Here is a 27,303-nt window from a genome sequence, read left to right as displayed (position 1 = left end):
TTTGAATATTGAAAGCATTAACTTTGTGGATCATCTTGATATATTATTTCGAGAAATAAAAGTACTTTGTGTTCTGATCCACTCACATTTTTATTAACCAACTAGTTTCGGCAACAACCTGTTGCCCTCCTCAGGGTTGAACCCTGAAGAGGGCAACAGGTTGTTGCCGAAACTAGTTGGTTAATAAAAATGTGAGTGGATCAGAACACAAAGTATTTTTATTTCTCGAAATAATAAACGAATCTTTACCTGTGTATATATTTACTGATAAATTTACAATATTTTTAAAAACTTCTTCATCTAACCCATTCCGCATTTAATGGTGCATAGGGCACTGCATCATATTGAGGCAGTTTAATCTTAAACATAAATGTAATATGAATTTTAAGTCCGATAAAATTTTATACCGTACCATCATAAGTCACCAAATATTCTATACCGTACCGAATTGAAAGCATCGTAGGACAAAATAAATCGACCAATCAGATAGCTTGAAACCTTAAAACAAACATTCATCTTTGATGAGATATCAAAAAGTAATAAGAAAATAACTCCTGTTATTGGAGATAATCCAGATTTTATTTAATGAACTACAACGACGAATTCCCAATTCGTATTATTTCTTTCTATATATACTTCTTAAAACATTACGTAAACCGATAGAAATGGGAAGCTTCTCTATATACCAGAGATATTTTAGGCAAAACCCCTCAATTTATCCCTTATCACTCCAGAAAATCCTAACTAATTAACTAACTAACCATCATGCTGCTTCCCCGCAGGGGTAGGCAGAGAGAATAGAGCGCCACACCACATTGTCTTTGCAAACATTCTTCGCCTCTTCCACGTTCATTCATCTCCTCATACATACCCGCCGATTGTTACGACTCCTAACCTGACCACTTTCAAGTATTTGGCATACCTGATCATGCCATGTTTTTCTCGGTCTTCCTTTGCTCTTTTTTCCACTTACATTCGCCTCATAATTTTTTTTACCGTTCTTTCCTCACTCATTCGTTCTACATGTCCAAACCATCTCAACACACCTTTTTTAATTTTATCGATAATGCTTATCTCAGCTTTGCATTCCTTCCTTATTTCACGAAAAACAGTGATCGCATTACGACTGCATTCAGTCTACTTTCATCCTTGTTTTTAAATCCTTGTTTTTTAAATCCTTGTTTTTGAAAATCCTTGTTTTTAATTTCATTATTGTAAAATTACCACAGTTTAAACCTCCATATCTCCCTTATTTCCCTACAGATTTATGCAAAATAGTAAAGGTTATCTTGTGATTTCGAAACTAATTTATTTCGAAGTAGAAAAAACCTATTTCCCATTTTTGTATGCTGATATGAATGTAGAAAGAGGTGGAATGGAATAAATCAATTGGAAAGAAAATTGCAAATTTTCCTAATTGAGTGTCGTATTTCCTTCTCGGAATGATGCCACGATGACCGTGAATACATGAGGTCAATTGCAGTCAAATGATCCACTTACAACTTCATCCGATATCATCAATAATTATCTCTCGAGAATTACACGATTTGCTAATAATTATGGTCACCTTTGATGCAGTTAATCAATTCTTACTTATTGTAGCGACTAGAAAAATTTCGCCATGTGACTGTATAATTACTTGCGCTTTGATTTGCTAATATCGCTCACTCCTTTCAACGACGTCATAAATCAAAAAACTTTACAAGAGATCGTTTTTAAAGTTTAAAAATATAAAACAATTGAAAATAAATATCAAGCCAATTATTGAACTTTTTACTGTGCAACAAATCTTTTTAGGTAAAACTTGAATGTTTTTTCTCCATTGAAAAATATTAAGTAAATAAAAAAAAAACAATACCTTTTCTTCAAAATGCAATAACAACACTGTTTGCCTTGGGTAAATATTAAGTTTAAAATATGCCACTTTTGCTGGATTATAGTAAATTTTCTAGGCATTCCAAAGACATGCACAACTAAAAATTAACGATTTTTGATATATGACGTTGTTGAAAGTAGTGAGCGATATATCACCCTGAAATAGTACATACGTACTTGAAAATAATTAAAATTAAATCATGTTATCCATTGAAAATAATAATGAAAATATTTAACGCCTATAATACATTTAAAAGACTAAATAGCTTCGCCTTAATGAAACAAATACATAAATAAATAAATGTTTTGAGTTTTTTTCGAATTAATTCCATTTATTTAATAAAAACTATACTCAATCCCACTTCTTCGTCACAATTGAAGGTATGTAAAATTTAATTGTTACCCAAATACAATTAATAAAAAAAAATTTTTATGGAAAACAACAAATCGAAATATTTCATAGTCGATTAAAATTGTGATGAGAGGATATTGCCGTAGTGTTTTTGTAGGTACTTTCAAACTAATTTTTAGTTACATTGACGTTTTCATATCGAACAGTTGTCATAATAAATTGATAATACTACAAAATTTTTTCGTCATTCTCGCTACATTGAACAATTCGTTCTTTATGTTTGATATAAGTGAAATTTGAATTTGCATTAGCGTTTAAAGGAAATTAAAATTACGATTATCAAAAAATGGTGTAAATATTTAAAATAAAAAAAATCATATCTTAACCTCTTAACAAAATAATAAATTTAAAAGTACGTAGATACTTAAGAAATGAGATATGTGTTATATCACGTAGGTTCATTTGGTTTGTTACGTTATATATGTTACGAGTATGTGGGAAATTTCGTATTCATGATGACGTCATGACTGAAATCATGAAAAATGCTGAAACCATGAAAAATTCAAAATATTGATATTTTTACGATAAACCGCGATACATCGTTATCTGTACCAGTTATGCACTTTTTTTTTCTTTCTTCGAGTTAGTTATTGAAGAAAATTTATTATCCAAAGCTGTCGTGTTAACCTACAAACATGTGCGATAAAATAACGCAGCCTAGTTTTAAAATTAAGCAGAATAAGATATTAGCGGTGTACATGTAATATTTTGATTAGTAATCAATAATTTTTGTTTATGATTCTAGCTCTCAATAATACTTGAACCGTAACTCAAAGTGCAACAATAACAATAATTTATGCGATTCCGTTATTTCTTGTAATACATATTACACAAAACAGTAGTACAGTAAATGAATTTACTAAATCTTATACTTAATTGTATAACTTGTCAATTTGATAAAATATTAATTCTATCAAAATATACTTCAACCGAGAGGCCTATATAACAAACTATCACGCCGCTTCCCCGCAGGGGTAGGCAGAGATAATAGAACGCCACACCACTGTCTTTGAAAACATTCTTCGCCTCTTCCACGTTCATGCATCTCCTCATACATACCCGCCGATTATTTTGGCTCGTAAAATGACTGCTTTCAAGTATTTGGCATACCTGATTGTACCAAGTAAGGCCTATATTATATATATATATATATATATATATATATATATATATATATATATATATATATATATATATATATATATATATATATATATATATATATATATATATATATATATATATATATATATATATATATATATATATATATATATATATATATATATATATATATATATATATATATATATATATATATATATATATATATATATATATATATATATATATATATATATATATATATATATATATTATATATATATATATATATATATATATATATATATATATATATATATATATATATATATATATATATATATAAATATATTGATGTCTTATTCATAGCATGAAAAATCTAGTTTCTGATATAAAAAAAAAATCAAATAGAAATTAAATAATCAACCCGATGAATAGTATCTAAAATTAAAATTTCATTTCAGGCGCTCTCTCTTAAAATATGTTATATTCGAACTGATTATGTCTGAACCTCACCTATGCCCAGTTAGAGAAAATACAGTAATCCCCCTTATTACGTCCGCGTTATCAGAGGGAACGTTAAAGGGGGTTAACGTGTTAAATTGAAATGACTGATATGAGTCATTGTTAAATTAAATACAATCTAAAAACCTTCACTTCCTATAACGTTCTTTCCGATAACGCAGTACCTATCTCAGCGTAATAGGGGGGTTTACTGTATTTCACAAATTCTCAACTTATGACACACCGTATACTAAAATTCCACATCTATTAAAATTACAACTAACATAAGAAAGGAGTCTTGAACAACAGTGCATTTTCAAAGATTAATGCAAAATGGATGTTCAATAATGGGCTGAATGTGAGCGTTACCCAAGTGTATAAAGTGGTCACTTTAGTCAGCCAAATGCAAAATATGTATGTCCTAGGATGCCACATTCTTTTATATTATAAAAGAAAAAGAATATATGATCTGAATTGAGACATTTATAAAAAAAAAAATAAAAAACCCTTATCCACACCAAATGGTGCATAGGGCACTGCGTCATATAAACGCTGTTTGGTGTTGTCTTGATCGTTTACACATGAAGGAAAGGTGATCAGCCCTCCGCTTCAGGTACCAGTCCAGGGTAATATTAAATAAATTTTACAGTGAAAAAATCACTTATATTTATTTTACCCCCCCTGGGAATCGAACCTAGGACCTCCAGAACGGTAGCCGAGCGTGCTGTCCATTACACTACGGAGGCGGACATTTATAATATACATATTTTAAATTCCTAGTACCTACGTCTAATCAGATAAACTTCGTAAAACCGTTTTATACTTTTTAAAGGTTTAAATTATTTGATAAAAGATTAGGTTACTTTGTAATGGTCATATTTTGTCTGGATGTTATAAATTATGATGAAAGTCAAGGAGGTATTTTACACTAAGATAAAATTAATTATATCTTAAAATAGATCTCTCGTGCGAACGGCATGAATGAACTATTTATTTAAGCGTTGATAAGAAGTGTATAATCACGTATATCAACAATTTTTCCGCATTGTAACATACTCACTACATCCTTATCCTCAGGGGAATTAGAGTCTAGTGTGAGTAAGGACATGCATCCAATTTATTTCAAGTAAAGTTAAATCAATCTTCATTACGTTAGTAAAACGATTTACTTTCACCGTAATTCCAGCTCATAGATATACAGAGATTTTCATTTGCATGTATCGAAATTTCAAGACAGCGTATAAATAAATATAAGTGATATTATTTTTTGACATCTCATCAAATATAAAGAAGAATATGGAAGTCTGGGCATTTACGGGGCTTACGACCGTCATAGGCTGGTTTAAGTGATCACTTTACACACGTGTAACATTCACCAATTCTACCCATTATTGACAACCACACTACTCAAATTCTTGGAAGTTCTATATATATGAACCAATTTAGAAACTTTGTTCTTGAATCACTAGAACTTCACTAGAGACATCTATTGGTGAGAAGTAAAGAAGCTTTTTTATTAAGCAGAAACTCTTATATTAGTATGTGAGATCCGAATCCTGGATTATAATCACACACATGAGAAACGCCAGAAAATACCATTTTCATTTTTATTATTAAGCTTATAATTTGACCAGATAATTTATTTACAACATTTTGAGTGTGTCCAAATACTTGTTCACAAAAATTTTGTGAACAAGTATTTGGACACACTCAAAATGTTGTAAATATAAGTGATTTTATATATATTTATTATCATCCTGGATTGGCACCTGAAACGCACCTAGCCCGTATGTAAATAACGTCCAAGATAATACTGCTTCGATGAGAATCAGTGCCCTATGCACCATGGAGTGCGGATAAGGGTTTAAAGAAAAAAATACATCAGAACCACGTCATTTACAAGGCTAACTACCTTCATAGGATGGTTTAAATGATCACTTTATACTTTATTCACAATTGTACCCAATTGATATTGATATTTTAAGCAGCAGCATAAGTGGGATCAGACCCCCAGGAAGACCACCTAAACGATGGAGAGATAGTTGGTCTTCCACATTCTGAGAGCAGACCGGAAAATGACAGGACATAGTCCTAAATAAAGAGGAAGAAGAGAAGGAATTTATTTTAAGTAAATAATTTTTCAACATTTTTTTTTTGAAAACCCATCTCTGATATCAGTTTTAATGGTGTTAGTTATATCCATAGTCGAGAGATAAAATAATCATATGCTTTCATCATGACAAGGTATGAGGTAGACGAAGAATGAAGAGTAGTTACTGTTATTTAATCACATCACGTGTAATCTATTTTCATACCCGTGCGTGCAGTCGCTAACTGTCGCATCATCAGCGTGGGAGGTATATATGTAATATTTTTGTCCGACCACGTGCGTCACTGAAATTCTATATACAAGGAGAGTCGGATCACCCGTCTGAATCGTACATGCGACATGCTAAGTGTTGATCAATATGAAAACATCAGACAAAAGTACAGGTAACATACAAAGATTCATTGGTATACCTGTATAAGACTAAACCAGAATTATATTAAGAAAACTGATTTTTGGCTTTGAAATTTTGAATGGGGAATTGGGTTGAAAGCGTGCTATATCAGATAGAGCTTTAAGAATATTTTTATGAAAAACTTTTTTACAAAATTTTTGTTGGAAAATGCGTTCAACTACGTAGATCGCTACGATGTTTTATTTGTGTTTGCCAATATTTTTTTTCTTAATAGGTGTTATTTTTTCTTTAGCGAATACGATATCACACTCCACATTTCCATTTGAAATTAAAAACAAAACTGCAATACATATGAAAATAGTACTTCTTATATTTATTTTTTAAACAGTACTTTTTAAACTGAGGCGAAACGTGTATTTTTTAAAAATTGATAAAATATCAGGGAATTGTTTTTTTTACATTATTCATTCTGCACGTTTTTCGATAAATCTATTTAAAAAGCTGATTTAAAAGGTCAAATTCAATTTGGTGACGAAGATAGTACCACCAAATACAATGTCGCACAAAGATAAATGTCATAAATTTATCTTTTTTTTACTATGTGTTTGAACATATCGTAGTCGTACAGGAGAGAGTGACCAACTAACAAAACGTCAAATGTTCAGGAGGGCCGTTTAAGTCACTTTTGTTTGACAAAAAAATAAACATCAATGCAGTTAGTCATTTTTAACAAGTCAATATATTACACTTCCAAGTTTAAAATCGCTTTGGGATTTTTTCGTGGCAATAATAAGCTAGTAAGATATTAAATAGTCAATGATCACGTTTTTGTAAAAAATGTACTTGGTCACGTTCTCCTGTATGACTACGATATATATATAAATATATATATATATATATATATATATATATATATATATATATATATATATATATATATATATATATATATATATATATATATATATATATATATATATATATATATATATATATATATATCTATATATATATATATATATATATATATATATATATATATATATATATATATATATATATAGATATATATATATATATATATATGGAGTTTTGCAGCCACAAAGTGCGTTCCGTTTTGCCGGTACATTAATATTTTACAGCATTTGCGGTTTATCTTGACCTGGCAGAAATGCAACACGCAAAAAATGAACCTAAAAGTACCTACGCGGAGAAACAATAGACCTTAACGGGCTTGGAGATTGTACGTAAGCAATGCATACCTTCCACATATTAGTGGAGAACCCTAACATTTTATCCAAATGAGATATTTATTTACTGTTTTTTTTTTATTCAGGAATTGTACAGCTTTACATTTAATAAAAGTGTATAATAAAAAATAGTTACATCAACAAAAATAAAGCCAATTGCACAATTCCACATTTATGTTATAATAACGATCAGAGTGGGAGTGTGTGTGCGTGAGGAAGGGAGTAAAAGGGTAAGGGTACCCTTGTATGGTATAAAATGAGTGGTATAAATGGATATTGTATGGTATAAAATGAGTGGTATAAATGGAGAATGGTATAAAAGTATGGTAACGTATGATTTGGATGTAGAACTCCATTTTAATTTATCTATTAATTTTTAAATCAAACACAGATTTTTTGATTCCACTAGTAGACTCAAAAATCTGTGTTTGAATTGAAAATTAATACACAAAGGTGATATAAATACAAATATAAGTAATTACATCCGTTTTTAATTATATTTTTACTTATTTAATATTTATTTTACACTTGCAAACATGCAAAATGATACGGAATGCATCAATCCACGTCACAATAGATTTTAAGAAATAGTGGTATTTACTGAGTAAAACTAAAATGAAAAATGGATAGATTTTATCAAAGTTACTGCTGAATTAATTAATGTAAGCAGTAATTTTATTAAAAATCTCTGCCTTTGTGAAGTATATTTAATTAAAAACGTTTTTTTAAGACCAGTTTTTTTATTACACCATTAATTTTTATCCGTTTTGCATATTATTGTCCATTGTCATTTAAAATAAGGTAAAAAACACGTTCACATATGAGACTTGAACGGTTCTATGATATTTGATAATATTCGATAAATTAATTTTATAAAATCAATTATCAATAATTCATTAGTTAAATCAACAGTTGACAGAGATTATTCAATAAAATATGTAAAACATGTCTGGTAAGAATATCAAAATTAACAACAACAAAAAATGCTTAATAGCCTTAAGAGTTTCGCCTAAAAATCCGCTCGCATAATGAATAGGATTTTGCGAATTCCCCCTTGAACTGATAACTAGCGCTCGATAAACCAGCTATGTTTTATAGCCGATAACAAAAAGCATGTGACATAAGATATGATGGCTGATACCACGTTCTGAAATGCATTCGTGAACATGTGGTTTCGTATGCAAATATATGCATACGTCGGCTCGTCTTTTGATATCAACATAATCGTCCCTTTGTACTGCTAAGGTGACCTGACACATGAGACTTTAACACATGTGTTTAAACACAAATGTGTTAAATATTTTTTATTCTATGCAACACAGTGCCTATAATCTGCATTTATGATAATTTATTATAAAATCACGCTGAGCACGCTCGGCTACCGTACTGTAGGTCCCGGGTTCGATTCCCAGGAGGAGTCAAATGAATATAAGTAAGTGATTTTTTCACTCTAATATTTATTCAATATTACCCTGGGCTAATACCTGAAGCGGAGGGCTGATCACCTTTACTTCATATGTTTACGATCAAGATTACACTGCGTTTGTATGATGCAGTGCCCTATGCATCATCGGATGTGAATAAGGGTTCGAAGAAAAATAAGTGCATTTTAAAATTATAATTATCATTAAAATCATCATTATTGAGCATTGTCGATAATATTAAGAAAGTGTGTTGAGATGGTTCGGACATGTGGAACGAATGAATGAGGAAAGAACGGTAAAACAAATTTATGATATGAATCTAGCTGTCAAATACTTAAAAGTTAGGTAAAGTTTCAAAATTATCGGCGAAGAATGTTTGCAAAGACAGGGTACAGCAGCGTTCTATTCTCTCTGCCTAACCCTGCAGTGAAACGGCGAGATGGTTAGTTAGTTAATTAGTAATTATAATATTCCGAATCGTGTTTTTTTTTGTAAATGCATAATAATTTGTAACTATGTATGTCGGAACCACTTACCCATTCCTTAGATTCTTTTCTTTATTTATTCCATTGTTTTGAAAACAAAGTTTTCTTACCTGTGAACAAGTATGTAAAACACTTTAAGATAAAATGTTGATTTAGGCATTTTCAAACAAAAATGGCGAAACAATTGTCACAAAATTTATTTTAATATAATAAAATACAATTTGGTAAGTAGACTAAAAAATCAGTGTTTGATTTTAACATTTAAGATTTATATTATTTTTCGACATCTCATCAAAGATGAAGAAGAATATAAAAGTCAAAAAATAATATGAAAATAACTCCTGTAATTGGAGATAATCCAGATTTTGTGAAGTATTTGGACACACTCAAAATGTTGTATTTAAGATTTAAATGAAAATGGAGTTCTACAAATTAAACGACAAATCTTTGAAAAACTAAATGTCTTTTCAATAATATTTGTCATGTATCTTTTACAAGTAGATTTTTTAAAGAGATATGACGCATATTAGTAGGTACCTACTTAAAAAATACAATGTTTACAGGTTGTTTACGAATTATATTCCAAATTACGTGCAAAACTATTTGATATCGAATGATATTTATGAAAAGGAAGTAATATTTATATATATTTTTAAATGTTTATGTTGAACTAAATTCTTCGTATGATTCATTCGTGAATTCAATATATTATAACATATGCATATGCAACATGAAAGATGCCGATCTGTAAACACTCGAATGATCACTGACATACATGTTTTAAAACATTCCTACGTACGTATATATATATATATATATATATATATATATATATATATATATATATATATATATATATATATATATATATATATAAATATATATATTTATATTTATATATATATATATATATATATATATATATATATATATATATATATATATATATATATATATATATATATAGATATATATATATATATATATATATATATATATATATATATATATATATATATATATATATATATATATATATATATATATATATATATATATATATATATATATATATATATATATATGTATATATGTATATATATCGTCTCTACTAACATTATATTTGTATGAACCGGAGTAGAGCGGAAAGTCAGTTGTCAATCAGGTTAGAGAGACGCTTATTTTATGAATGTACCCCTGGTTTCTGAAAACCTTTATATTATGAAGCTTTCGTCAGTTTTAATTTTTTTCAGTTTTCAGTTTTCGTCAATTTTTCAATCAGAAAAGTGAAGAATATTAGCTAGCAACACGAACGAGAAATTTAAGAACATTCTGAAAATATGGAAAAAGTAACCAATAGCATTTTTAACTGTAACATTGTTGAACAAAGGAACGAACTACTTTCTTAGGAACAATTCAGTTGAACCTGAAATATCGACTTCAAAAAGGGATAAAAGTACTTTTGCCATAGAAGGACAACTCCTTAAATTGCATCCTTTAAACCGGTTTCGACATTCAGGCAAGCGAAATTCTTTTCACGTTTTTATCCTTTTCTGTACTTTGAAATTGAGGTAAGAGTCTACATCTATAAGATCAATTTAGAATCAGGCTTTATGGAATGATTTAATTCTCTTATTTTTTTATGTATTATTTTAAAATCAAACACAGATATTTTGAGTCTACTAAGTTGTATTTTATTTAATATTTTATGCGTTTTTTTTTAATAAAATACAACTTAGTAGACTCAAAAATCTGTATTCGATTTAAAAATTAATACATAAATTGAAATGGAGTCCTACAGATTAAACGCCAAATCAATAATTACTTTTTTTTCGTATTAGCTTTAAAGGAGGTTCATTCAAGTAAATAAGAAAGATATGAAGATAAATGTAATGAAATAATAAAATATACTATTAAATTAACGACTGAAGGCATTTAAAACTATAATCTGATAAACAGGATTCTTTACACTAACTGATACATAATCTGGAGCTTGTACTAGTGCGGGTATGCATCCCGGAGTGCTCTAGCCATTTCTCCTATTCATCTTTCATTCTCTTTCTCATAAAGCAGTTGTGTCGTTCGCCCTAAGCTTTTTCCCTTACTTCATCTGAATCTTATAATATATGTATGTTCCACTATATAATTCGTCTTCAACGTAGGACTGATCACCTTACTTTCATATAATTGTTATTAATGAAATAAATCGTCGATCCGATTCTGTACTTCATACACCATTGGGTTCGGATGAATGTTATAAGTATTTCATTTTTTTTTTAATAAATTAATTTTTATAAAAAAATTGAATAATTAATTGTTAAATGAGGTGATAAATCTAAATTTAAAATAAAACACTCCTATATTGCTCACTCCTTTCAACAACGTCAATAATAATATAAAAAAACTTGATTTTTCAGGATATCGTTTTTAAAGTTTAAAAATATAATAAAATGTATTAAAATAAATATCAAGCCACGTATTCAACTTTTAAGGTTTTGAAGGTTTTTTCTCCACTTGAAAAATATTTATTATATTTCAAAAAATAATTAAGCAATACGTTTTCTTCAAAATGCAGAAACAACACTTTCTGTCCTGTAGCGGGTAAATATTAAGTTAAAAATATGGCGCTTTTGCTGGGATACAGTGCATTTTCTGGGCATTCCGAAAACATGCAAAACTGAAAATTGTCGATTTTGATATATGACGTTCTTGAAAGGAGTGAGCAATATGTGTCTTAATGAGTTTATTAACTAGTTTTGTGAACTACTGCGGTTCTCTAAACTAGTCGTGCTTACATGAATAAAATTCTAAAATGATCTTATGCAAATATTCTTTTTTTTAAATATTTAAATCATCATTCCACAAAGTTGATTCCAAATCAATAAATAACATATAAGAATAAAAACATAATATTATTTTTATTTTACTAGAAATCCAAATACGGAGAGATAAACCAATGATTATTGATAATAATAATATGAATGAAAATATACAGATTATCGTACACAATGTAAAATCCCACTATTCGAAGGTATTATTATGGTATTATTTTTAAAATGAATTTTCATACATTTATTTTAACAATTTTTTTTTAAATCTTGTTTATAATATCAGCAATATTTAACAAAAAAACGAACTACCCACAAAAGTAAATTAATTTATTGTATGTTTAAAAAAAAATATGTTAATAAAAATTTGAAGGAATTTATTACATTGTGATTTGAGATATTCAGAAAATTATTTATTGAAAAAAATTATGAAAAAAAAAACGGTTGTCTTTGTCTTCATTGAGAATAAATTATTAGATATTACACTTAACAAGTAGTTTAAATGAATTTGAGATATTGTAAATTGATAAAACTTTCTGTCTGTTTTGACTTTGAGGCCTTGCGAGGAAAATTGATATTGTTTGGGTCTTTTATAAAAGATTTTTAAATGAATTGAATGTAATAATTATTTTATTAAAATTAAACACTTGAATATACCACTTTAATGAGTTTTATTTATATTTACGACTAGTTTCGAAAACGACAGATGTTTTCATCTTCTGGTGCAAATTAAAACATATAAGAATAAAAAGCATACTATTATTTTTAGAGAGATAAGTCAATGATTATTGATAATAAAAATATAAAATGTTTTAATTTGTACCAGAAGATGAAAACATTTGTCGTTTTCGAAACTAGTCGTAAATATAAATAAACTCATTAAAGTGGTATATTCAAGTGTTTAATTTTAATAAAATAATCATGTCATTCCACAAAGTCGAATCAATAAATAATATAATAATTATTGTTACCTTTCCTGTGTTCTTCCGGTCCCTCCAGGCCGGGTTGTTCCCAAACAAGGACATGTCCATTGCGTGCCCTGTCTCCCGCCGACCTCATCCTGAACTAATTAAGCTAAACTAATCTAATATCACAGATTTCAATTAACAGGGATGAACGTGGGAGAAGAAACCCCTTTCAGAGAAAGGAGACGCGATACAGAGACGTCGAGATACGAAGAAAACGATCTAACTTTAAACCCCGTTCGGTTAATACTTTTTGTCGGTATTTTTGGTAAAATTTAACTATTATCTATACGAAACGGACGCGAATAACTTTCAAAAGATCAACAACAAACCGCAATAACAACCGAAAATACAATTATTTGTTTAAATAATTAATTAACAGAAATAAACTTAAGTTTAAATTATAATTATGGACCGCCGAAATTTGCGATGCGAGGGGACCGAACTACGTCATGTTACAAACTGAGTATTTGAAAGATATTTTCACGAAAACGATTGCAAAGTGAGATTTCATCTCGAACAATTTTTGTCGAATTATCTTGTAAATTAGAATTATCTTGTAACGACGCTATCGCCCAAGCTTGCGCCTGTGCCCAACACGAACTGCTCGGTGGTTGTTGATAATTATTGTATATATGTATATATAGTACACATGTCGGTAGCAAGTACCTGCGTATACAGAAGTTACACTCGCGTCATCTGTTGACCGTTTCGTAAACTATTTCGGTAAGCGGAAACGGATACGGTGAAAACTAGAAATACCCTCTTCCCGCGTTTATCAATCGCGAAAAAGCTTTTTTTTACGATGTATATTTTACTACATGAACTATTTGGCACGTTCCATGTAGGGACCTTGCCTGACATGCGATACTGTCGATCTAATAGATAATCGAATGTGAAGTTTGCTTTATAAATATATTTCAGCGATTTGCAGTGCAAATATTGAATAGATCTGATAACAGGTTGGCGTAATTAATGGCGGAATATGAGTATTCATTCATACGGGTTTTACGTGATTTAAATATGTACTTTGAAATAAAAAATACGTTCTTCTTCTTCCTGGCTCCATCCCAACTTATCGTCTTTGTAGACTGTTGAGGTACGCTTGTATTCTGGAATTGTGTTTTACGACTGATTTTAAACATAAAAATTTACATCATTTTGAGCGTGTCCAAAAAGGGTCTCTACTAAATAAAAGCTTTCCTCAATCCAACATATGGTAGATGGCTGTAGTTGTAGTAGTGTGGTTGTCGATCATGGTGAATGTTGCACGTGTGTAAAATGATCACTTAACCAGCCTATGACAGATCGTAAGCCCTGAGTTTTCAGGCTTTGCCAATTTTGGGCCCTTTCTTTGGACAAACTTGTTTCCTTTGCTTCACTTTGCTGGCGACTGCAAGCTGGCCCTGATATTGTCAGTCTCTGGATCACCGAGAGAAGAATCATCCTCGCAGTCAGACATAGAATTAAAAAAATGGAAGTCCCCTGGGAAGCGAACCCAGGACCTCCTGAACCTCGGTAGCCGAGCGTGCTGACCATTACGCTACGGAGGGGAACCATTTATACTATAGTATAAATGTATATATATCAGTGTATTTGTGGTTGCGTTTTTGCAACTAGAGTATTTTGATCGAAATAAATACCTACGTTTTAAACTATGATTTATTATTTAATTTTTAATAAAGAATGGAAGAAGGTTGTAAAAAAAACAGTATTTTTTTTTTTAAATATATAAATTAAAAAAACTTGACATGAATTGTTTCCTCAAAAAACTTGCAATCGTGTGACAAATCATTAAGATTCCAATCTTCACGTGACTTCACGCTTGTATCCTGTCATGTTAATAAAGATAAACACTTATTTAATATGTTATGAATCATTTCCATGGGCAAATAAGGCATTGTAAATGCATAAATGTGTATTCATATGAGTATGTAAGCAAAATGTACATAAAAAATGTTATACAGTAAACCTCCCTATAACGTTGATATAGGTACCGCGTTTTTAAATTGTAAATAAATTTTATATGGTTGAATTCAGTCCTCTAATTTAAATGTAAAAATACAATTTAAAACATAAACCCCTTATAATATTCCCTACGACTAAGGGGTACCTCTCACAACGTTGAAGGGGGGTATACTTAATTGAACGTAATACGGCATTATACAAGTATATGTAAATTTGTAAAGTTGAACCAAATATTTTTGTAAAAACCAGATTATTCAATTATTAACTAATTAACTAATTAAACATCACGCAGCTTCTCCACAGAGGTAGACAGAGAAAATACAACACCAATCTGTCTTTGAAAACAATCTTCGCCTCTTCCACGTTCGTGCATCTCCTTGTATGCTACACACCCACCGATCATTCCTAATTCTGGCCTGATCACTTTCAAGTAAGTATTTAAAATACTTGATCGTATCAAGTTTTCCTCGTCAGTTAATAATTTCACACCACACCTTTTTTACACACCGTCTTACACCACATACAGTAGGAAAATAGCGAACGATTATTAAAAAATAACCAGTTGAACTTATGTAATAAAAACAATAAGAATATTCGGAAAAAGAAGCAGAGGACGACCGAGGAAAACTTGGCACAATCAGGTATGTCAAATACTTGAAAGCGGCCGGGTCAGGAGTCGTAATAATCGTCGGGTATGTATGAGGAGATGCATGAATGTAGAAGAGGCAAAGAATGTTTGCAAAGACAGAGTGGTGTGGCGTTCGATTCTCTCTGCCTACCCCTGCGGGGAAGCGGCGTGATGGTTAGTTAGTTAGTTAGTTATATTCTGATTTTATTTACCGTTTTGGCATTCACTTTGAGGTAAAACATAATTAAATTGTAAATAAAAACTCTTGTTTTTTAATGTTAGATGGAAGCATCAGCAGCTTCCGAAACCAGTCATCAAAATTAAATATAACACTCAAGTGGTAAAAAAATAATAGTTTATAATTTATATTTGATGCACTCACTTTGTGATTTTCCATTTTATAATTAAATTGTAACTTTGTTTTAAAATGACTATGAATTTATAGTGATTTTAAAAGAAAGTAACATATTAATCATAAATATTAATTTACTTTGAATGTGCTTAAATCTTTGGACACAATTACTAGATTTAAACAAAAAAGGGGGTGTTATCATGATTTTATCGATCGATCGAACATTTGTACTGAATGAGTAAATTTTTCCTTGTATTTAATATAATTGTTCCTTATATACCGTAAGTATGTAGTTTAATTTTCTATTCCTTTAAAAATTATCTCTGTTTTAAGTGTTAAAAAATTTGTTGAATAATTCTGAAATTACGCATTGAATGATTAATGTTGCAGAGACTGAAATTAAGAAATATGATTCCTGAAATTTGCTGAAACTAAAGTAAAGTAAACATCATGTATTTCGCGACACCTGTGGACGAAATATCAACGCAGAGATAGCGTCGTCATAAGCTTGTTTGCATGAGCTCGCAGCGAAAAATACGAGTCACACTGTAGCTTTGCACAAATATCAACAGATGTCGTGAGTATAAAACAATTTTCGCCGGATTTTGAATTCATACGGCAATGTAACCATTACCTATCACGCATCGCTCACTCCTTACAACAACGTCATATATCAAAAATTGTAAATGTTCAGTTGTGCATGTTTTCGGAATGTCCAGAAAATGTACTATATCCCAGCAAAAGTGGCATATTTTTCTCTTCATTTTTACCCGATACAGGGCAGAAAGTGTTTTTGCATTTTGAAGAAAAGGTATTGTTCAATTATTTTTTAAATATGCTAAATATTTTTCAAGTGGAGAAAAAACCTTCAGGTTTTACCTAAAAGATCTGTTGCACAGTAAAAAGTTCAATTGTGGCTTGATATTTATTTTTAATACATTTCATTATATTCTTAAACTTTAAAAACGGTCTCCTGAAAAATCTAATTTTTTTATATATGACGTTGTTGAAAGGAGTGAGCGACATGTGTATAAAAGGTCTTATTCTTAAGCTTTTATTATTCTTTGACACTACTATTCGCACTCAAATTGTACATAGGTTATGGCATTGCATTGACATTAACTTGAACTGACTGATCGACAATTACACGAAGGCAAGGTGATTAGTCCTGCATCTCATTTTTTTATGTAAAAGAGTGGAATTTATTTTATGGGATATAGTTGATGCAAATACATTATTTTTAAACATTTATTTGTTAAATGTATACATGCAAATAAATCACTTAACCAGTGTATTAGGTTATAAGCCCTGTAAATACCCAGACCTTCATATTCTTCTTCAACTACGTTAAGATGTCAAAAATGTAAAAATAACTCGTAAACGGAGAAGACCACATTGGTGAACAAGTATCTGGACACACTTAATATGTTATAAATCTTGACGTTTATTTCATCTTTATAAATCATAAGGTTCTTGAGAGACGACTGTATATAATTAACAATTTCGCCAAAAATATAAGTTATAACAATCCAAATGATACGTTACGCAATATACGTGTATGTCAATACAAAATAATGATCTTTGAATGGCAAATTAAGGTTACGTGATTCAGTCCTGTGATTCTGGATGCTTCTGCCAATTTTCCAATTAGTTTTCCTTTCAGAGAGCACGAGAGGTTTACTCAGTACTAATCAGCAACTCTGTAATTCCATCCGGCCACTCTATTGTGCGGATCGCGGTGACAACATATATACCAATATTTCCCACTCGGGTAATTGAATAATGACGTCTCGCTTGAGAATTCAAAGCCCCACTCAAAATGAGCCCAGAATCTAACATGCGTCGTTTTCAGCAAAAAGGAAGCAACTCTCTATTTCGCAAAATGACTATAGAGACAACAATTTAGCGAAACTCTCTTCAGCTACTTTTTGGCACCTTCAGAAGAGGATTTCGCAAAATAGTTCGTTAAATCGTTGTTTGTTGCTGCAGACCAATCTATAGGATTGAGGCCAAAGAAGAAGATACTGATTGAAACAAATGGGATCGAATTCAGAGCAAACACATCTATAACAAGAAACGCACAAAAAGTGTCGAAAATGAAGACCCTAAGGATGTTCCTATCTGACAAGATGTTGAATAAGGAACACCAGGATAAGAGAAACATGTGAGATCGAAGATGTCGTTAGGTGGTAAAGGCATCGAAGAAGACAATGGTATGCGCATGTGAAGAGAATGGAACCATACAGACTCCTTCACGTTGCATTGAACGTACAACCCCAAGGAATACGACTCACGAGCAGACCATCAAAGAGATGAATTGACAGCTGGAAATCAACATCGTAGACGGCTTACCCCTCTTTAAAGCGGGCTACAGAGCCTACACCAAGAAGGAAAAAATGACAATTTACTTATCGCAGAAAGAGCCAGGTCAGGTGAGTAAGGTATCACAAAAGAAGCGTTCCAAAACTGTTTCCAAAAGTGAAAACACCGTTGGGAAAAGTGTGTGCGTCGGGGTGGTGACTACTTTGAAGTCGACCCAGACATGTAACTTCTAAATAAAGTACATTTTCATATTATTTTTTGACAACTCATCGAAGATGAAGAAGAATATGGAAGTCTGGGCATTTACGGGGCTGACGACCGTCATAGGCTGGTTTAAGCGATCACTTTACACACGTGTAACATTCACCAATTCTACCCATTATTGACAACCACACTACTCAAATTCTTGGAAGTTCTATATATATGAACCAATTTAGAAACCTTATTCTTGAATCACTAGAACTTCACTAGAGACATCTATTAGTGAGATGTAAAGAAGCTTTTTACTAAGCAGAAACTCTTATGTTAGTATGTGAGGTCCAAATCCTGGATTATAATCACACACATGAGAAGATAATACTATTTTCATTTTTTATTATTTGAGCTTATAATTTGACCAGATAATTTATTCACAACATTTTGAGTGTGTCCAAATACTTGTTCACAAAATCTGGATTATCCTCAATTATAGTTATTTTCATATTAAACAAAAAATTATTTGAAAATAACTCCTGTAATTGGAGATAAACCAGATTTTATGAACAGGTATTTGGACACACTCAAAATGTTGTAAAAGTACATTTTGTTTTATGACGATTAATTTAACAGCCCTCCTATTTATTATCCAGTCTGCTGCTGATACTATACAATTAATGTTTAACTAGAAAGCGGATAATTAAATAAACTAAACGCATATTTTAATTTTAAATTAAATCATCAGCTGGTTTTTGATAATGCTGATCACGGGACAGGATTCATGTTGGGAGTCAATTAACCATTACGGTGTAAAAACCCAAAGATGGGAGTGCCAACATTTTATTATTGCATTTACGCCTGCAAACAGGATCTCGCTTTTCAGATACAATTTATCTACAATACATTTTAACATATCTCGCACTCCTTTCAAGAACGTCATATATCAAAAATCGTCAATTTTCAGTTGTGCATGTTTTCGGAATACCCAGAAAATCTTATATATCCCAGCAAAAACGGCATATTTTTTATTTATTGATTTGGCGTTTAATTTGTAGTACTCCATTTTAATTTATGTATTAATTTTAAATCAAACACAGATTTTAGTAGACTCAAAAAAATCTGTGTTTGATTTAAAATTAATACATAAAAGGCATATTTTTAACTTAATATTTACCCGCTACAGGGCAGAAAGTGTTGTTTTTGCATTTTGAGGAAAAGGTATGGTTTAATTTTTCTTTTAAACTTAATATTTTTCAAATGGAGAAAAAATATTCAGGTTTTACCTAAAATGATCTATTGAACACTAAAAAGTTCAATTAATGGCTTGATATTGATTTTTAATACATTGTATTATATTTTTAAACTTAAAATCGATCTCCTGAAAAATCAAGTTTTTTGATTTATGACGTTCTTGAAAGAGAGTGAGCGATATTATCTTAGTGACAAAAAATAAACATTTATGACATCTTAACATAGTTGATGAAGAATATGGATGTCTGGGTTTTTACAGGGCTTATGACCAATCTAAGACTGGTTAAGTGATCAATATACACACGTGTGACAATCATAAATTCTACACAACTACACTACTTAATTTTTTTGAATTTCCAGATATATTGATCAATCTCGTGATATAGTACATAACAGCCATCAATGTTGGAATGAGGAAAGCTTTTATTAAGCGGATATGTAAAAAAATCTCTAAGTGGAGATAACAGATTTCTGACACACTCAAAATCATGTAAATAAGAATGTTTTTAAGAATTTTCAAAGTTTTTATATTTTTTTGAAAAAAATATACATGTTTGAAAAAAATATTTCCTTATCGACGGGTGATAGAGACGTATTTTGAAAAAATTATCAATCATTACTTTTTCATTTGAAAAAAGGTTAATTTTTTTACTTTTAAAAGGTAAATTAAAAATAGCTATAGCATTTTCACTCGTACTTTAATAAGTTGAAAATCAAGATACAATATCAACAATATTCAAAACAGTATATGTGTTTTTTTATTTATTTAAAAAGACAAACTGAGAACCATTTTTTTTAATATTTAACCTTAGATTACAAGACAGTCGTAAAATTTACGACGGAAACCCAATTTGTGGGGAATACTGAGGCAACACGCGCAAAGCAAGTATGTAGTTACAAATAGCATGGATCTTAATTTTTTACCGATATTTTATATTCGTATTTTATACAAAGTTCTCCAAAAATATGTTGAACTTATTTTTTTAATGTTTTTAGTAAACGTTTTTGGTAAAATGTGAGTTTTTCTTATCGTCGTACATTCTTCGATATTCCCGTATTAAGATACATATATTGAAACATATCCTGTGGTCTAGTGTTACTTAATTAAATACTAAATTAAAGAATTACTCAATAATTGAGTAGGTACTGAAAAATTCTTATTTTTAAACCAAAATTCTCATTTGAAAGTACAATATCTAGTGGAATATGATACAAAAAATTTTCCATGTCAAGTTAATCATACTAAAAATAAAATTAAGGTTTTTGGATATCGATATACAAATCATCGTCTTACGATAATATAAGTGGTTTTTACACCACGGGTTTCTCTATAGTTAAATTTTATTTGCATAAAGTTGAGTTTGTTTTGCAATGAGTTTTGATCGTGAAGTCAGATAGAGGCCATTAAAAACTGCTTATAGGCTTTATTATTTTCTGGATTTTGTTCAGTGATAGTTAGTTATGTGTCCTGTTGAATAGGATGTTGAATGATCCAGGGTTACCATGGATTTTTTTTAATAATCAAATTTATTTTTAAATACTTGTTTTAATAAAACAATTGGTACTCCAGTTCGAGGTGGATCAACACACCAAATAAGTCATTACTATAACTTGCACAACTTATTACTCTTTAATATAATAAATTTTAAATATAATATAAAAAAATACATTTCAGAGGTCAAAATAAAATATAGAACAATGGCAAAATAAAGGAATGGGTTAAAATCAAGAGTTAATTCTATGAGAATTGTAAAATAGTTTATGTTTTTAAAAACCCTATTTTTTGTGTACATTAGGTTAAAATGGATAAAAACAATAATAAAATTTATGTAAAAAGAACTCTACCGACAAGACACACAAGGTGGCTTGGTAGGTCTCTGCAAAACATATTTTAAATATTCATAAAATTAATATTTAAATAAATGTATGGATACAATTTATGTAAATAAAATAAATATTTAAAAAACCGTTCGTAAAACAATCGACTATGGAGTATGATTTTTTTTAATCTACGAAAGAGTTCACACCAATTGTAACCCTCAATGTAACCTAAAAATATCCTATACTTTTTTACTCGCACCATATGTGATTGCAAACGATTTTGATTTTGAATTTGATTTAATAAAAAAGTAGCAAGATCCAAAGCTCGCGACAGAGTATGATTTTTTTAAACTCTTTTCCTTATGTACTCGTTACTGCATACAGGTCATGCTGTTTGTTTTTGAATATTTAATATTAATATTCTTCAGCAAAAAAACTCGTTACTTTGTTAAAAAGAATCCTTAAAAGAAGAATAATATTTTTTTAATGTATATTTTAACTATTTTAGTTGTTTTGATTCGATTGGACGTTATGTAGATACATATGGAGTTTACTGATGCTGAGATAAATTTAATTAACCATCAAACGTTTGTTGATGAGTTTTTTTAAACATTCAAAGCGAATCTCGTTTAAAAAAAAAGAAAACTCAATTTAATGTTACCCGGTATTTAATATTTGACGTCATCTCGAATTTGGATGACTCGTGGGTTTTTCCATCTGTTTCTTACCTGAAACAAAAGAGCGAAAATATCATTAGCAAAAAAAGATTAACAAATAATGCAAATTTTAACAAATTTAAGCTTATATTAATTTTTTCTCTAGATTCAATCTTGGGGATTGGTTGACAATAAAAAACTGAACTCTTCCTTTACTCCGCTTGATCTTCAGGGATCTCTTAAGTTCCGTTTAGGAGGTACAGTCACATTTGTCCCAGATACTCCTGGCGAAGACGCCCTCTGCCAATCGATCCCTTGATCTATTTCGTATATTAAAAGCATTGTTAAAATTGTGGTATGGTAATATAGCACTCTCGTTATCATTCATCCTTCGTAAAAGTGGTTTTACACAAATTGAACGATGAATGATAAGGAGAGTGTTGAATCCCTTAATCACCCCCTCCAGTATACTACGAGGATGCAGGAGTTCTTCATGTCACATCACATGACCCATCCACTCCTCAAACTTCACCAATATGGTGTTTGCCAAATGCTTGGTTTCCTCGTCATTCGTAATGTGGTCTCACCAGGAAATTCTTAATATTCGTCTATAGACTATAGGTCCACATCTCGAAGGATTTCAATTAACTTTGATCTATTTTGCCTATTTCCACACGTTTCGCATCCATACATCAAAACATTCTAAACCTACTCGTATATGTTGAGGTTGTTGAGATTTTGGTCTAGATTGTTGAAATCTTAGATGACCATAAAAATGGATTTATTTGGAGTAAATGATTTTTTAAACTATTATCCACACCCAATGGTGCATAGGGCACTGCATCATAGCGACGCTGTGTCATCTTAATCGTTAATCGCACGAAGGTAAGGTGATCAGCCCTGCGCTTCTGATATTAAATCAATATGAGAGCGAAAATCATCTGTATTTATTTTGACCCCCCTGGGAATCGAACTCGGGACATCCAGCACGGTAGCAAAACGCGCTGACCACTAACTACACTACGGAGGTTAATGAATGATACCTAATTATTTATTTTTAGGTAAATGAACTTTTCGGTTAAACCTCGTATCAATTTAAATATATCAATTGTTACAAATAATAAATTGATCTTAGTTTTGACATTTTTGTAAAAATAAATACATCAATCATAAATACTTGACTAACTTAAGATTATCTACGTTATTATTTATTAACATTTCAAAAACGTTTATATATTTTAATCGAACTTGACGCAGTAATGACTGATTGGGACAATAAATTAGAAATCTCAACTGATAACGTATTTTTTGCTGTAAACGAGACAGGTACTATCATGAAAATCAATTTATTTTGAGAAAACATAGATTAATCTCCTGAGATAATTATTTTTTGTTGGTTCAATCTCGCTTTAACCGTTAATTGGATTTGTATCAATGATCTTATCAACTACATACATCGAATCCAAGTATCTCATAAGATTTTTAAAAAGATTAAATAAACAATAGAATAAATAATTTTTCGAAACCCATTACTTTAAAATTATTCATTCAATTTCTTTTATTAACCATGTAAAGTACCTGCCCAAACGGCAATGGGCACTTTGGATTGATCGATTATATTCAATAAACAAAAAAAAACATTTTTAAAATATTTAATTTTCATTAAAGTTTTACTTATTAAATACCACTATTTCTTAAAATCTACTTCGTCACGTGTTTCGATGCATTCCGCATTATTTTCAAACACCGTATGCAAAGCTGATGCAGAATGCATCGAAACAAGTGTCACAGTAGATTTTAAGAAAAAGTGGTATTTAATAAGTAAAACTTAATTATAAATGGGTAGATTTTACCACAAAGTGACTGCCGAATAAATTAACGAAATTTAATTTTACACTGAAAGCTAGTTGCTATATTCGATGAAATTCACTTATGTTTCGAGATTAGCTGCATTTTTTTATTTTTTATGTCATAGTTGAATGGAGAAATAGCGTTCAAAATAACTTACTTAAATACTTTTGTGTACCATACATAATTCGAGATTTTTTTTAAAAATGACAATATAAAAATATCTAAAATGGTTTAATTTCTTCTATAATATGATTTACAATCCCAATGCATCTAAACATCATGTTAAAAACTATTTCTTTTTCAGATCATGGTCTATCAATCCGTTCTTCTAAGGAGAGAACATTTTCCATTCCACGTCATAGTACGTCATTCTTCAGTAAATCCTTTTCTGTCCAAGCGATAAAAATATGGAATGAATTTCCTCCTGATGTAAAAAATGCACTATCTATGATAATTTCAAAGAAAAACACCTGAAACATTAACATCTATTCTCGGAACCCTATCTAACCATCATATTAATTATTCTTTGTTTCTTCTACCTTTCTCCTTTAACTTCGCACCAGACCCTACTTGGATCCTTAGATTCTTTGTCTTCCTTATTTTTATCAATTTAAAGCTAATTGAATGTAAAATGTTGAAATTATTTGTTTATTCGGATCGCAATTAATTGCAATTTACGTTCATATTTTTTTTTGACATCTCAATAAAGATGAAGAAGAATATGGAAGTCCGGGCATTTTACGAGGCTGACAACCGTCATGAGCTAGTTCAAGTGATCACTTTACACACGTGTAACATTCACCAATTCTACCCATTATTGACAAACACACTTTTAAGCAATTTGCGTTGTTTGATTCATTTCTACAATACGTATACTTTGTGCTTTCTAATTACAAACTTTGACTAGTTTCACTTGTCTGTTTTTTAATGATTAAAAGATTTACATGTTTTCTGTAAAATAAATTTAAATAAATAAATTAAAATAAATTATATTTAAAAATAAATATATTTTAGATACAACATTTTGAAAATGTCCAAATACTTGTTCTCAAATGTAGATTATCTCCTATTAGGAGTTATTTTCTAATTTTTTTTGATATCTTAATAAAGATGAAGAAAATATGGACGTCTGGGTATTTACGGGGCTAACGACCGTCATAGGTTAGTTTAAGTGATCACTTTGCATATATTTTTGTATAACTTCGAATAAAACATTGTTCCCATTTTATTTCCACGAAAAACGTCTTGTATTCAAGCACTTAGTTTAATTACAAAAAAACAACATATTATATGTATTACTCATCAATTAATCGTTTATTAAATGTTGTGAAATTGCAGTACAAATAACTAATCTTTTGTTTATATAAGATTATTTAAAATGGTCGCTAAACAAAACTATACTTTCTGTATCTTACAGGTAAACAAACTGGAAGATAACAACATTGTCTCTTGTCTTTTATGTCATTGATTTTAAACAAAATTTACTAATTTGTACAAACTATTTTATTTTAGACTACTGTGTAAAAAATCATTACGTATTTCATGTTATTTATGACAAATATTTTGAAAAAAAAAGGTCATCGTAGATGAAGAAGAATATGGAATTCTTGGTTTTTATGTAGAGGGCTTTTGACAGGGTCATAAGCTGGTTAAGTGATTATTTTACACACGCGCAACATCCACCAATTCTACCCATGATTAACAACCATACTCTCATATTTTTTTGGAACCCCTAGATATATTGATCAATCTCGTGACAAAGTACATATGAGTTCACAACAGCCATCTTTGTTGAATTGAGGAAAGCATTTTTTAAGCAGATACTGTTTTATTTGTATGCAAAGTCCAAATCCGGGATAATATTCACATACATGAAATCCGCCGGAAAACATGATTTTACTTTTTTTATAATAGTGTAGCTTAAAATTTGAGCATTCATTTTATTTAGAACATTTTGAGCGTGTCCAAATACTTGTTCACAAATGTGGATTATCTACACTAACGAGTTATTTTTATATTTTGAAAAAAGTGTTTTTTTGACAAAAATCAATTTTTGTCAAAAATATAAAAAAATAACTACGAAGTGAAGATAATCCAGATGTTTAACATGTATTTGGACACACTCAACATGTTGTTATAAACATCTTCCTTTTTTTCGTACATTTGTTCAATTTATTTTTCTTCTTCTCCCTCAACGACGTCGTTAAGAGACATCACTTGAGAGTATTTATCCCTGTCATCTCCAACAACATCCCATGTTGTCCGATGATTCAAAATCCTTATCTTTTAAAGAGAAAATGCTATCCAATTTTGTTCTGGTTGGTTGAGACCATTGTAAAAAATTAACCATAAATAAATTGTGATTCCCTGATGTGTAATGAATTGCTGTATAAATATGCACTGATAACGCGCGCTTAGAATGCAAATAAAACCAGTAATTATTATGCTCAGTGTAGCAGTTATATGTATGTGTCGCCTAGTTTCAAAATCCGCCAGATCCAATTTTATAAGATATAAAATAAATACTGAATCGGAATGCCAATTGTGGGTTTTATTGTTTAAAATATTTAAATACTTGAAAATCCTGCTAAAAATACTTAAAAACATCGTTGTATTTCAAATTCCGCTGTATTCATGAGACTTGCCTTCTGACCCATATCGGCCAATCAGAGAGCGGGGACAGGTCAAAAATTAAGATGTCGTCAGTATCAGTTTGTGTCTCGTGTTTTTTTCTAAATACTGAAAAAATTCCAAAAAAATGGTAAAATTCTCTATTTCATAATATTTTATCTAATAATAGACAAATCTTTGAAACATAAATGTTACCCGGATAATTTTTCATTTTTGTAAAATCGACTTACATGGATCTGGCGGATTTCGAAAGTAGGCGATACATATGTACTACGACACAAAAGAGAGAGCTACAAATAGTATAGTAAAAAAAATATGG

At 30.0% G+C, this 27,303-nt stretch overlaps 1 protein-coding gene across 2 annotated transcripts in view; it reads right to left on the bottom strand.

Annotated features, from left to right (window-relative positions):
* Picot (putative inorganic phosphate cotransporter protein picot) overlaps positions 1 to 27,303 on the bottom strand; it is a 101,513-nt gene that overhangs the window by 34,283 nt on the left and 39,927 nt on the right. Inside the window, exon 1 of one of the 2 annotated variants that reach the window (XM_088259880.1) lies at positions 13,316 to 13,942. The exons of the other annotated variant lie outside the window; for it this stretch is intronic. Coding sequence (XP_088116006.1) covers positions 13,316 to 13,403 — 88 coding nt within the window. The 5' untranslated portion in view covers positions 13,404 to 13,942. Of the gene's footprint in view, positions 1 to 13,315; positions 13,943 to 27,303 lie in introns of those variants that run through there. 2 annotated transcript variants of the gene reach the window in all.

Source organism: Brachycentrus maculatus, unplaced genomic scaffold (assembly GCF_059751285.1).
Source record: "Brachycentrus maculatus isolate JH-2025_06_01 unplaced genomic scaffold, ASM5975128v1 h1tg000120l, whole genome shotgun sequence".
NCBI lineage: Eukaryota > Metazoa > Arthropoda > Insecta > Trichoptera > Brachycentridae > Brachycentrus > Brachycentrus maculatus.
Note: the sequence above shows the minus strand (reverse complement) of the source record. Positions and strands in the feature narration are given on the sequence as shown.